The sequence below is a fragment of the Nelumbo lutea genome, chromosome 4 (assembly GCF_056320005.1).
Source record: "Nelumbo lutea isolate HS-2025 chromosome 4, American lotus-T2T, whole genome shotgun sequence".
In the NCBI taxonomy this organism is placed as follows: Eukaryota; Viridiplantae; Streptophyta; class Magnoliopsida; order Proteales; family Nelumbonaceae; genus Nelumbo; species Nelumbo lutea.
In genome coordinates, this window is record NC_142687.1 from 6386711 (window position 1) to 6401564 (window position 14854).

General features: G+C 37.3%; 1 protein-coding gene across 1 annotated transcript; it reads left to right on the forward strand.

Moving 5' to 3' along the window:
* The first annotated feature begins 1941 nt into the window (after positions 1-1941).
* LOC148853606 (3-oxoacyl-[acyl-carrier-protein] reductase, chloroplastic-like) lies at positions 1942-6803 on the forward strand. Its single transcript, XM_088982279.1, has 7 exons — positions 1942-2371; positions 3035-3177; positions 3348-3401; positions 5928-6011; positions 6107-6152; positions 6243-6337; positions 6413-6803. Exons 1-7 carry the CDS (start codon positions 2170-2172, stop codon positions 6467-6469), a joined length of 681 nt encoding a protein of 226 aa, XP_088838405.1. The 5' UTR covers positions 1942-2169; the 3' UTR covers positions 6470-6803.
* Positions 6804-14854: the final 8051 nt, after the last annotated feature.

Here is a 14854-nt window from a genome sequence, read left to right on the forward strand (position 1 = left end):
TATTGTAGTTTAGTAACACAAGTGCCACCAGTAGACTGTCAAAAAAGATGTAAAATAGTATTAACGTTTGAAGTTTAATCAAGCTAAAGAAATTTATGTGATTTTTCATTCATGTATGTTGATAGTCTGGAAGGCCTACATTCTACACGATGAGGCTTATCGCTTATGTGGAGAGTAGAGTCTAGGAGAACAAATCACATGTTTGATGTTTCCAGAACAGATACCGCCTTAGTTTCCACCATGGATTCGGTGATGCAAATAGAATGGCCCATTGCCTTGGTTTTTCTTGGTATAGTACAGTACTGTTTTTAGCATGCCAATTTGCCCATGGTTTTTTATGGAGCCTAACTCGTCTTATTTCTTTGCATTCATAATTTGACAATAGATATGGCACTAAAGATAATGTGATGGTGAACCCCATATAGTTGGTATAAGGCTTAGATAATGATGAACTATTCTTATTTTTTTCATTGTCAATTTTTTGAAATAAAAGTACATGAGGTTGTTGCTGCCCTGTGTCTCAGTTTGATTTTATTACTTTCTATAGCAATTAAATTTGAATCTGGATTTCCTACCCATAGGACACTACAGCTCTACATTAGGAATATCTCCCCATGAATGGTAACATGTAAACATGGAACATGTTCATAATGTACAGCTGTAGTGAGTAGGAGTTCCGAGCTCATTAAATTTTGGTGCTGTTTGGCACAAGAAGATCTTCTGATGGCCTAGATGGCCAAAAGATGTGTTGTTTGACAAGTCTTTTTTTGAATGATCTTCTGCAAGATCTGACAACCAAAAGACGTAGTGGGCCTTTACATAAAGATTTTGGCGGCCCATTGACTGATTTTGGTTGGATGTGCATCTTTCCGTACGAAGACGAGATGAAGAAAGGTGAGAAACTCCATTTCTAGCTTCCTGAAATAAACTTGAATCAAGCTTTTTGCATATATTTGGGGTGTAGCCTTTTGACGGTTAGATTTTTTTCTAATCAAATGGGAAAAAGATGAAAACATGGGCTACCGGGCTTCCATACAACCGATAGCCCACACGGAAATACATGCCAAATGGGGCCATAAGCTTTTGGGGTCATATCTTTAAAGTTCTTAACCATTTGGTAAATATCCTAGTCTACCAAGATCTATACGTTAAAATGAAAGATTTTAGGTGTAAAGTCAATTTTAGATTTCTGACCGGCCATTTTAGGCTTCCATGGTCTAGAGATGTTTCATGTCTTTAATTGCCAAAAAGAGAAAGACCAAATTCAAGCTTTGAAAAACCTAAAAGACAACACAAGAAGACTTTCCAAACATCTTCTTTTGCTCTATCGTTTCACTTTGTACATATCTATCTCCCCAAGAATGTATAAAATATTTCTACACAGAGAATATTAAAAATTAAAGTCGAAGAAAATTAACACTTTGAATTGATATTTTCTATGATTTGTTTGTTTTTAATATGTTTAGACAACTAACCTTTATTACTTACTATACTTTACATTGTACAAGTTCTGAACATTAAATTAATTCTAAATTAAAGCAAAAACGACAATTGAACTCCTAAAAGTCCTTTTGTAAATAAATGACAACAGAGATCCTAATAACTTTCGGTTATTTTTTTATTTAAAAATATAAAAAATGAAAATTTGAAAGAATCACAAAGTACACAAAATATTGCCGATGTGGACCCGATCCTTTTACATGTGTGATAGAAACATATCTGACATAATTTAATGTACTTTAAACCATCACCCATGGTTCAAATGACTGACTCTCCACTCACCAGTTTAACCATTCAGTTCAGGTCGATGGATTTTGACTAATATCAATGATTTTTTTTTGAAGCCCATATTGAATTTGGAGTAAAAAAACCAGTTTTTTCGGGTCAATTGGTCTAACCAGATGGATTAAATGGGTTGTACACTACACAATTACACTTTTTTTTTTTTTTTTACATAAAAAAGCAGTTTTGATGTGAAGTTGCCGGGACATTGCATTTATTTGCCGCTGCCAGTGCTTACGTCTTCGGAGATTCCTAGGAAATAAAATCGCATTCACATCACTACAAGCATTTCTTCGTTACTCCAACTCCACTTAATTCAACGTCGTTGCTAGTTTTTCTTCTTCTTCTTCTTCAACCGCAGCCATTGGGAGCTTCTCCAGAGTTTTCATGGCTGCTGTTACCAGATCCTCTGCCGTAGCCTTCAACTCCGCAGGAATTCCAGCCAAATCGTCACTTCACGCCGGACAAACTGTTCGGAACATCGTTCACTTCCGGCAATGCCCTCCTATTGGAAAGAACAATCGATCGTTGCAGTTGCAATCATGCCTTGGCCTCCACTACAGATCGAATAGTTCCTCTGCTTCTTCTGGTAATACACTTTCGTTCCTCTCGGAACTTTTTTTTAGTGTTCTCTGCAATCTACACTTCTTTTTTATTATTATTATTATTTTTTGTTTTGTCTTGTTTAGTTGTTGTTGGTAATATTTTGGTTCCTTCTTGTGATTAATCTGTTTGTTTTTCCTTTTCTATTTGAATGGTGAAACTGAATTGACTTTGTTGAAGCGGTTGTTAAGGAAGCCTTTTCACTATAGGGTTTTCAAATGCGTTTTAAGGAGATTGTTTTCTTTTGAAGTCGGGGATTTCCATATAATTTCTCTCACTGTGTACGCACTTTCTGATGGATATTCTATATCATGAAGTAGATCACTTTCTTCAATCGGTGAAATGCATACAGAAGAAACCGAATATATTAAAGTAACTTATCTAATTCTAGACGTTTTACTTTGATACTTTGCTTGTTTTTCGTGATTCATTCGTTTGCTTACTTGCTTATGGGAATCCAGTTATTAAGTGATGTGTACGACCGTTCTCCTTATACTTTCTAATTGCACAATAATGTTGGTTTTGGGAGTCTTCTTTCCCTTTTTAGCTTCCTTGTTTCTTATGTTTTAGGCCTTCCTTGCATCTTAGATGATCCATAAATTTTCTTGTAAAAGAATATAGAGCCAACTGATTTCGATGGCATATGCAGGAGTAAAAGCTCAGGTTGCAGCTGTTGAACAAACCAGTGTTCAGGCATCTCAAAATATGGAAGCTCCTGTGGTTGTTGTCACTGGTGCTTCTAGAGGAATTGGCAAAGCTATTGCTTTGGCCTTGGGTAGAGCTGGTTGTAAGGTTAGTTCCTTTAATTCAATTTTCATGGATATGGTCACTGAACTGTTCTTTACTTTCTACTGTTGGCATGCCTAAGGAGATTAAAGTAGAAGCTACTAATGCAGCACCAGTGATTAATTTGGTCAGAGTAATTAAAGATGCATCCATTTATATGCATATGTTTTTGATAGGTCCTGGTGAATTATGCAAGGTCATCTAAAGATGCTGAGGAAGTTTCCAAGGAGGTGAGTTTTATCATTTCCGATGAACGTTTTTTTAGAATTCTTTCTCTAGTACTATATTGTTGTTTATGAGCCATCAGCTATGCAATAATTCTTGTGACAATCAAGGTGATTTTCATATGGTAAAGGCATCTAGTGCATACAGCTTGTCTTGAGTTGGTATCTGTTATCTTAATCCCCTTTATATCATTTGGTGTTAACATATTTTTTATTCAAGAAGATATCTTTTCAGGATGAAAATTCATTGGAGCAAATAACTCTCTCTTGATTCATAAGATTTTTTTTTTGAGAAAAAAAGAAATTTATTTATCTACATATATAGCCAGTTATTGTGGCAAGAAACAACTATGAGTTTCAAGCAATCTTCCACTGGCAAGTCAATCTCGGTTTCATAAGATATTTCTCTAAACACTAGATCCAAATAGCTTTTTTTAATCAGTAACACATGACCTCTGCATTTGTGCAGTTGTCAAAAGAAGTGATGCTATGAATAGATAAAGCTGACCCAAGTAGAGATAAATTGTTTACATTTTCCACTTAGATGAACACTAGGAGTGGGTGCTCCCATTCATGAAAATGTCATTCAATCTCCCTTCCTCTCTTCTAGCAAGAGTGTCCAATAGATCATTGGCTGATCTCAGTACCCACCTGAACAAGATGTTTAAGTTCAAGGCCTAATTACAAAACTAAAATTTCTTTCTATTATTAAGTTATTCCAACCCAAGGAATGAACAATAATTCTTATATTTACTGTATAAAGTGGAAACATGGCTTCAATTCACAGTTTCAAGGGTAATGGTTTTAAAGGGAAATGACATGAGATATTAGTTCAAAGCAGGGTTAAAAAGGTGATTAATAGTAATTAATAATGTGACAGATAAAGTGTCACTCACAATCTGCAATTTTCACACCTATAAAAAATGGCATCTTCACATCAATCAAAACAAATGGCATCTTCACTAAGAAAGGGAATCACTCGTAGAAACTCTCACCCACATCTTTCTCTCTGTCTCTCATGTTATCAAGAATGAAAAAATGGAAAGACTCATTTTTATTTCCCATTTGGCCTGGCCTCCCTTTCTAACCTCCTCTTTCATATAAAAATGGAATCTGAAGAGAAGTGGTTCTTTACTACCATGTGTTCCAGTACATAAGCTGGGGGTTAAGGTAGACATTGACCTTATTTGTTGACTAAGGAGATTACATTAGGTGAAATATGCATCCTCTAGCATCCTATGAAATAACACGACAGAGGGCTAGGAATGTTTTTGGTATACAAGTATACTTCTTTTGAGAAGTAATGTTAATTGTATCAATAAGAAGGATGTAACAAAAAGATGCACAAAATAGACATTAGACAAAAGAAGATGACCGCCAAAGAACTGTGCAAGTCGTAAGCTATTGAAGCCTTTTATGACATAATCATCATCATCCGACTATATGGGGTCATCTACAAGTTTTATGACAATGATGACAAAATAAATTTCATTTCGGCTAGTCCCTGATCTGGCCACCAGTAAACAACAATGCTAAAACTCCTACAATTCCATATTTGATGACTGGAGGATGAGAACCCAAGAAAAGTGATATTTTTATTCTGCGTATGCAATAATCATGAGAGAATGGATGAAAGCCATGGTGGCTCTAAGTAACTACAACTAATCCTGTCATTCCATTCTGCTCGATCAAGAGTTATGTTTCTGTCAAATTATAAGCCTTTAAATCATTTTTTACGACTTCAGACCACACTATCTTCAGTTTTCCCTTTATCCTCTTAGACCCATATACTTTCACCAAATTGCTCCCAGTCCTCGGTAGAGCAGTTATTTACCATCTGTACACATGACCAAACCATCTCAATCAACTTTCTCTTATCTTGTTGCTAATTGATCATTTGTGCATGTCTTGTCACTCATCCACTCGTCTATTGTGGCTGAGTCTCAAATGAAAATACATCACCTTCACTTTTATAGAGATTGACTCACTAATGAGGCCAATGACAAGCCCAAATCACATTGCCATTTTTGAGATCACTCTCTAAGATTTGAGCCTTGAATTTGGGTTTCGTAGAGAGCTTCCATCAAACCTCAACCTCATCTCATTAAATTCCTCTTTGCATTAGAGAAAGGCTGGGATTGGAGAATGCCATTAAGTTTCTAGATATCTAATAAAAATTTATATCCTAATTCCTTTGGCACTGAGACCTGATCATGTAGAACTAAACTGTTTTCACCATTTGAAGCTCTCTTTGGTTTTCTTCTCTTTTCTTTCCTTCTGGGGTTGCATTGTTAAAGAGACTTAAAACAAAAATTGAATTCCCAAATAGAGGGATGTCCATTTCCACCCTTCATGCTTGTCTACTAGATGGATTTTAATTAGAAAGGCCAACAGTTTATGATTTCAACTTTTGGGTTGTTATGTCTACTTTGTGAAATTTGGGAACATCTGTTAACAATCTCTATACCTCTTCCTTTTTTAAAACAGTTTTTTTTTTCCTCTTTTTTTTTTTTTTTTTTATTCTTTTGCCAGATTGAGGCATCTGGTGGTCAAGCTCTTACTTTTGGGGCAGATGTTTCGAAAGAAGAAGAAGCGGAATCAATGATAAAAACTGAGGCAACATTCCTTGTGTTTATTGGATTCATTGAGTGGCTTTTGAAGTTGTTATGGTTTGAAGTTTTAGATTTAACACATGGCATCTTTGTCTCCAGGTAGTAGATACATGGGGAACAGTCGATATATTGATAAACAATGCAGGTTGTCATGAGTTTGCATGTGGTTGATAAGCATTAAGCATTATGTTACTTGCATCCTTTCCCCTAACTGTTCCACAATGTTCTTTAATAGGAATTACTCATGATGGTTTGCTTATGAGAATGAAGAAACCTCAGTGGCAGGAGGTTATAGATTTGAATCTTACAGGTGTATTTCTCTGTACCCAGGTATGTATATTGAAATATTTTACTATTTTTGAGTTTATATTTTTTCTTATAACCAAGGTTGTCTATTATGTGCAGGCAGCTTCTAAAGTTATGATGAAAAAGAAAAAGGTATTTCAGATTATTGTAGTTTAGCTTCCGAGCACTTTTTCCTCCTGCTTTCTTTCAGACTGGGACGTAACACCCCTTCACCTCATTGTTCAACACAACATCTGAGTTTCTTCCTCCATTTGGTTTCATGCTAACTATGAAATTAGAATATATCATAGTTGTCAAGGTGATCCCTAGGCAACGCCTAGAGGCGCTCATGGAGGGTTGCCTTGCTTAGTCGCTAAGATATTTTTTATGCAATGCTCTTGGATGCTTTTGTATTCTTCAAATCTCCAAAGATCTTCTTGAGGACTTAATAATGTGTAAACAACCTTGCTAAAGCTTTTGCAATAAAAGCTATGATTTTGTTTGCCCTTCCCTTTTCTTTTGCAATAAAAGGTATGATTTCCCCCAAAAATTATTCAGTTTGAGTGAAAGTATTAGTTTCTTTTCATTATTTTTCTTATTTGTTAGGGTTCAATCAACATGTGTAATGTCTTGAACTCTCGAAGACTTTAAAACCTGAACTGATAAGCATGGAAGAACTTAAAATATAAAAATTAACCTCCATCCCGAATCTTCTAGATAGGCTTCCCCATTAGGGACTTGAATTCTTGATTTCTTTAATTACAATTTATTCGGGAAAAAGATTTACTCAAAATAAAGAAAAATTTAAATATAAATAACATAGAAATTGAAATTTATGTAGTGGCATTATAATTGTACCAGATTATTTTCAAAATTTAATACACATAATATTTAAAATATTTATATATGTCATCAGGGTCAGGGTGGGGTAGGGACTTCACTCCCCTTTGTCCCTATCCCCGTCCCCATCCCCGACCCCACCAAGGCACTCTCCATTCCCTGACCCGATCAGGTCAGGGAGACTAGGTACCCAAATGGGGATGGGGAACATTCTCATCCCTAGTTGCTACTTGCTATGGAACCTAGGGGATTGTCCTAGGATTCATGGTTTTTATTAAAAAAAGCTATTGCCTAGGTGACTAGGCGATGAGACATTTAGATTCACTTTGATGCTTTAAAGTATGCCTATAGGCTCTACTCCCTTTACTTCGACAATCAAGACATACAAAGATAGCTTAACTTTTGTAGCCATGAGTTCATGTAGCCACAATACTTTCTTTTGGCCATCGAATAAGACACACCATACTATCAACCAAATGAAAATCCAAGTCACCCAATGAGTGTTTGCTTGGGTGATTTGGTTTCGATGTGTTCACATGGTCACTACACTTGTGCAAGTATGTGATGAGTTCATACGACCACAACACTTTCATACGACCCTCCAATGAAACATAAACATGCTGTCAATCAAATCATTGAATGCATGCATGCATGCATGCATGCATGGGTGATTTGGTTCCAACGAGTCAGGTGATGGCAACACTTTCTCTTGACTCTCCAATAAGACACGGACATGCTAGTAATCAAATTTAAAATCAAATCACCTTGTGAGTGCATTACTGGGTGATTTGGTTTCAATTAGGCCACATGGTCAAAACACTTTTTGCAACCCTTTAATAAAACATAAAGATTATATCAATCAAATAAAAGATAAAATTACGCAATGCATGCATTCTTGCTGTTGCTACCCCGAGTGATACATGAACTACTCGTTATCATATGATAATAGGAAAATCTACGATGCGGGAAAGATATGATATGGAGAGAGTTTTGACCAATCAAAACCCACCCATGAATTTTGATAAATAACACCTGATTCGCTACCACGTTTCTGATTCCACTTTATTAGTCAAATATATTTCCAATATCATATCTTTTCCATATCATAGTCTAACCCTATGATAAAATAGAGGTTACCTCTAGGATCCAATATCTTATCATGAGTATCAAGAAATACGAAGGTAGCTGAACATGTTGAGCAACAGACATGCTATAAGTCAAAGGATAAACCAAATCACCTAGTGAGTGCATGCTTGGGTGATTTGGTTTTCAGTGTCAGTCAAAGTGAGAAGTCTGATAGATGGAAAGGAGTGGGTGCTAACAAATGTATATGGCCCAAATTCTTATAAAGAAAGGCCTCTTTTCTGGGAGGAGCTGAGTGTAGTAAGGGGTTTGTGGGAGGGACCTTGGTGCTTGGGTGGTGACTTTAATGTAATACGGTTCTCGACAGGGATAAACAATCCAAATCAAAGAAATTCCGTAAGCATGAGGAAGTTTAATGAGTTTGTGGACGCTTTTGAATTGAAGGAAACTCCTTTGCTACAAGCAGACTATACTTGGTTAAACTTCCAAGCTGTCCCAATCTGCTCCAAGCTGGATATGTTTCTATTCTTAGTAGATTGGGAATGTGGGAAAACCTGACCACACGAGCCGTGCCTAGAGTAACTTCAGATCACTGCCCTATTAGGTTATCTCAAGAAACTTTGTTAGGTGGGCCCTCTTCATTCAGGTTTGAAAACATGTGGCTAGAAGATCCCACCTTTGTGGAGAAAATCAAGTCTTGGTGGCCGAAGTTGGATACCAGAGGCTTAAAGAAAGGGGTTGGATTCTTGAGAAGACTAAAGAGACTAAAAGAGAAAATAAAAGCATGGAATAAGGAGCTTTTTGGTAAAGTGGAGGAAGCTAAAGAAAGAATTGTTGTAAGGATTGAGGAACTTGACAAGAAAGGTCAGAAAAGCCTCAGTGAGGGAGACAAAGAGGAGAGATGGAGGTTAAAGTGTGAGTTGGAAGAGATTTTAAGAAAGGAGGAGATATCGTAGAGACAAAAATCAAGGTGCAAATGGCTTTTGGAAGGGGATGGGAATACAACTTTCTTTCACTCTTTAGCTAGTGGTAGAAGGAGGAGAAACCTAATTTCTAGACTAGAGGTGGATGGTCACAAGGTAACTAGGGAGCATGAAACTGTGAAGATCTTTGTGGATCATTTCAAAGGCATTTTTCCGAGCCTAGGATAGAGGAGCTTCGTCTTCCTAGACCTTTAGTGGGATAGAGTGCCGAATCCTTTATTTGCAGCCTTGGAGAATATCTTCACCCTAGAAGAAATTAGAGAAGATGTTTTTTCGATGGATAGAGCGAAAGCCCCAGGTCTAGATGGATTTTCTATGGCTTTCTATCAAGATTGTTGGCACCTTATTAAAGAAGATCTATTGGAAGTTTTCAATGAGTTCTTCCATGAGGGGGAATTATTTTTTTTTTAATAGATTCCATGAGGGGGAAATTTCTCAAGGAATTAAGTCAACCTTCATTGCTTTAATCTCCAAGAAAAAGGAGGCAAAAGCTCCACATGTGATCTCACAGTCTCAAGGAGCCTTTGTTGAAGGGAGACAAATAATTGATCAGATACTAGTGGCAAACGAATGTGTAGCAGAAAATGGGAAAATAAAAGGTAAGGGGCTGGTGTGTAAATTGGACTTAGAGAAGGCATATCATCATTTTTCCTCGAGCTGTTAGAGAGAATAGGTTTGGGTGCATGGTGGAGGATGTGGATAAGAGGTTGCTTGAGCTCAATGCATTACTCAATTCCAAGGTTCAAAGTATCGACATGTATCAGGCCGTATTGGCCGATATGTATCGTATCGGGAGCTTCTCAATACACCCCTACAGAGGGTGTATCAGGGTTTCGACGGTTTAGGGGGTGGACGGACCTTAAACCGGTCCCTCTAAATCATATTTTAAAAACTAAAAAAATAAAAAAGCTATTGATATAGCCCGATATGCCTCTACTGGTGTATCAGGCGTATCGATATCTTGAACCTTGCTCAATTCTGATTAATGAAGTGGCTAGAGACTTTTTTTCCTACTAAAAGAGGCTTGAGGCAAGGGGACCCTTTATCTCCGTTCCTGTTCATTGTAGTTGCTGAATTCCTGAGTCGGATGATTGTAAAGGCTGATCAGGTCAACCTATTTAGAGGTTGGAGGGTAGGAAGGCTTGAGGTGGTAGTCACTCACTTGCAATTTGCAGATGGCATCATTATTTTCTGCGAGGGAGGGAGTCAGGAGGATATAAAAAACTTGAGAAAGCTCATCATTTCTTTTGAATCTGTTTCTAGGTTGAAGGTGAATTGGGAAAAAAACTGCATAGCAGGGAATAATTTGGAAGAAAAAGCTTTAAGTGTGTGGGCCAAAATTCTGTGGTGTGAGATTAAATAGTGATCTTTGGAGTACTTAGGTATACTGTTGGGAGGGAACCCAAGATTAAAAGTGTTTTGGAAGCCGGTGGTGGAGAGGTTTACAAAGAGATTGGCTCAATGGGAAAGAAACTACCTTTCCTTGGGAGGGAGAATCATCCTAATCAGGGCAACCTTAGCTAACCTACCAATCTACTTCCTTTCCACCTTTAGGATCTCTGCTAGGATAGCCAAACATCTAAAGAAGTTAATGAGGGACTTTTTGTGGGAACCTGCAGATGAGAAAATGAATCATTTAGTTAAGTGGGAACAAGTGTGCAAAACTAAGGAGAATGATGGACTTGGAATAGGGAATCTAATACAAAGGAATACATCTTTGCTAAGGAAGTGGCTTTGAAAGTTTCCATTGGGGAGCTCTTTAGGAAACTTGGGACCGGCAGGCATAGGGGGTGTATTTAGAGATTGTTCATGGAAAGTATTGGCAATGTACTCGGGTCCTCTAGGGGTAGGAGATTCAATAAAGGCTGAGCTACTAGCGTTGTTACAATGTGTAATAGATACACACTGAGAGAGATAGAAAGTCTGGCAAGGGAACTCAATGCCTCATTCACTTGGATCAGAAGGACTGCAAATGGAATGGTTTATTCTTTAGCTAAGCAAGGGTTCCATAGGCAGCAGCTGTTTTGGGCTCAATTGTAGTTTTTTTGGCTTTGCTGGAATGTTGGCTGTATTGTAATTTGGCTCTGACTTTTCACTGATTATAAAATTAATTCTTCTTTGCTGATAAAAAAAAAAATGAAAAATGAAAAACCAAATAACCTAACGAAGTGATGTCTGCTATTGCTACACCAAATAATAGAAAAACAACCCTACTATCATATAAAATAGAGATTACTTCTAAGATATATACTACCTAACCATGACAATCAGGTAATACCAAAGTAGACTAACAAATAGAATGATATGTAGACAATAAGGCACTCATGGAGGGTTGCCTCACTTAATCACAAATATATTTTTTACACAGTGCTCTTGGATATGTTTATATTCTTAACTTTCTGGGATTATAATAGTAAAATAGACATTATTAAACCAAATTATTCAATTTAAGTTAAAATACTAGTTTCTGTTTTTTATTTTTCTTATTTGTTTGGGTATCAAGATGTATGCTGTCTTGAACTCTCGAAGACTTAAAACCTGAACTAATAAGCATGTGTATCTCAAATGTTCTCCAATCAACACATATTGATCTTCTTCTCTTCCTAGGACAAAAATAGAGGTTCAGTCCCTCTACTTTCTGAAATTTCTTTCTTTTCTTCCATACATTTTTTATGAAGAATATAGAAAATATTAGTGAAAGATGGTTCCTGCTTGCTACGAAAAATAGGGAATTACCCTAATAAAGAATTACAAGAATTCGACCTAGGGTTATATGCAGTTACACTCTCTACAATCTGAGATAGGATCTCACCTCCCCTAAGCTAAAAACTGCATCCACGCCTCTTTCAGCCTTAGGGATCTCCTTCAACCGCTGCCACCTTGCTGCATAGTTCGAATTCCATTGAAGAGAGAATCAATAAATCTGTTCTTGATATCAGTCTTTGATGAAAGGTTGATTTGGCTTGGTGCTCTAAGCCTCCAACGAGTTCTTGTGAAGAGTTCGGTACGTGATACGTATACTGTTGGTTTTGCCCCACCATCGCTGTGTCATCTTCAGTAGGAGCAGATCTTGGATCTTTCTTTGGGCGTGAACACCGACGTTGGGAGATTTTGATTCTCCGTATCAGGTATAACCCTTCCCCTGATCTTTGGTTCAGATCTGGTTTGGTTTTGGTCGAGTAGATCCTTGAATATTTGATTCTAAAATAAGGGAATGCGATTCCCAATTGGAAGAAAGGTAGAAAATTTTTTAAATTCGACCACACATTCCGCAACCTTTTTGGCGTCCATACGATGGATCCTACCATTATTTCATTTTCTGTATTCTTGAATTGGTCCTCCACTGCTCCCGATTTAAATTAAGGGTCCGTGTGTTTTGCAGTCAGAATCAGAATCAGAATGATTTATTCCCATAGTCTATGTGGTTAAGACAGGAATGAGAATGAGAATTGGAATCAGCAGGAATAGGATTTTATTCCCAAGGGAGGGGTAGGAAATGGTCATTCCCTCAAATGGAGGAATGCCATTCTAGCAGGAATGAAAATAGGATTTTAATTCCACCCAACTGAATAGTTGGAATCAGAATAGCCTATTCTGATTCCGATTCCAAACCCTGTTCCTGTGAACCGAATTGGGCTTAAAACACCAAAAGAGCCATCCCTTAAGAAAAGCCTAAGAGGAATTTGGTTGTCCACGGTCAACATCTTTAGGCTGTCAACACTCAACAAGGCCTTCCCCCACAGGACAACTCAGTTCACATGGACTCCTTGTAACCTTATCAGTGCAGACTGTACACTAGCATGTCATGCAGGGAGAGCCATGTGGACCAACGTTTTCGAACCACCGTTGACCCGGATGGTTGGACCGTTTGGCCCAAGAATTGCTCAGGCAATTGGTTCCGTTTTACACTAAACCCAGAATCTGGTCAAAAACCGTTGAAAAAGTCAACAGACCGTTGACCTGGGTGGTTGAACCGTTGACTCATCGACCTGTTCAACGGTTTTTGACAGTTTTTTTATTTTTTAATTATTTTTTAATTTTGCTGTCAGAACAGACTATCTGTTTGAATCTGATCGTCAACCCAAAAACCGGTGGCCAGAACGGTTTCATTTCCGAATCATTTTTTAAAACGTTGATGTGAACAGCCAAAGATTTCTCCATACGGCGGATATGCTGTTTCTTGAACCCACCGACCCACTAGTATGTGATGTAGGCCTTCCTCATCACATCCAATGAAATCGCACTTCCATATATGCTCCATGATCCATCCATAAACGTAATTATATGAATATGCATTTGCAGGATAAGTCGATGACCATTTTATGCTCTAGGTATGGATTATGCCACATTATAGTAGTGCTCACCCAAAAGCTATAATGAAAACTGCGTTGGATACGCTATTGTTGTTCCTGGCATAGTGGCATCCCAACCAAACCAAGTGATGCAAAACCACGCCAATGGCTCAACCTTTTCTCCTGTCTGACTTGTATGACGCATTTCTACAAGTTATGGCTTGTACTTGTAGCGCTTGAGGAAAACTGTTTCATGGAATAGTTGATTTCTTGATTCTAAAATTTTAAAGTGTCCATTTGTAGTGTGTCCCGTATCCACCCTTGTAGCGGTTGGCATCCCAGATCAAACCAAGTAATGCAAAATTGTGCTAATGGCTCAACCTTTCTCCTGTCTTGAGCTGGTTTTTATTGTTTGACTAATATAAGGTTCAAAATATCAATATGCTTGATACGACGGTAGGGGCATATCGGGTGATATTGATAGTGTTTTCAACCCTTTTTTTATTTTTTTTTTCAAAACTGATTCAGGTGACCGGTTTAAGGCTCTTTCACCCCCTGAATCGGTTAGAACTAGGGGTGTATCGGGAAGCCACGGCATGATACCTATCGGCCCATCGATACTTTGAACCTTGAGTATGATGCATTTCCATAAGATATGTCTTGTAGGTTGTTTTTCACATGTTGAAAACTGTCCTTGGAAAAGTTGATTTCTTTGACTATGGGTACTAGAGGATAGAATTTGATAGAAGTTGATTCGCTAATATTCGGATAGATATCAATGGATTCAATTAGAATTCAGACAATGATTGGATATGGAATACTAATAAATTAAACTAAAAATTATCAGAATATTGCATTTTATCAATGAAATGAACTGAAATATTGTACTGTGAGACATGCGACATTATCGAATTTGTAAAACTATAAGAATCGAACCAACTTTATCAATGGATGCATTTTCATTTTATGTAAATATAACAATGTACATTTAAATGTAATCAAATTAGATCGGATTGTACCGGATCTGTATTCTATCCAATTATAAATGGATGGAACTCAGATCACCTTGGATGTAAATTGCAACCCTATTCGATAACTACAATGATTTTTCCTCCACTTGTTTTGTTCAATATATTTCTTTTGGCCGTGTATGCAACTTTGCATCAGTAACCCAATAGATGAAAGCCATATGCCTTTTAGCCGGCATTCGATAGTCTGATCCCAACTCCTTTCCATCGGTTGTACTTTATTTTTCTTACAAATCGTTACTAAAAATAGGAAGAAAACAGGAGAGGGAGAGGAGTAAGCTAGAAAAACCTGGAACCTAGCGCTTTATAATGAATTGAATGACCCATATCAGTGGT

Coding starts and splice junctions, on each gene's coding strand:
- LOC148853606 (XM_088982279.1), top strand. CDS start 2,170: ATGGCTGCTGTTACCAGATCCTCTGCCGTAGCCTTCAACTCCGCAGGA. Junction 3,178..3,347: donor TGGGTAGAGCTGGTTGTAAG/GTTAGTTCCTTT, acceptor TGTTTTTGATAG/GTCCTGGTGAATTATGCAAG. Junction 6,338..6,412: donor GTGTATTTCTCTGTACCCAG/GTATGTATATTG, acceptor TATTATGTGCAG/GCAGCTTCTAAAGTTATGAT.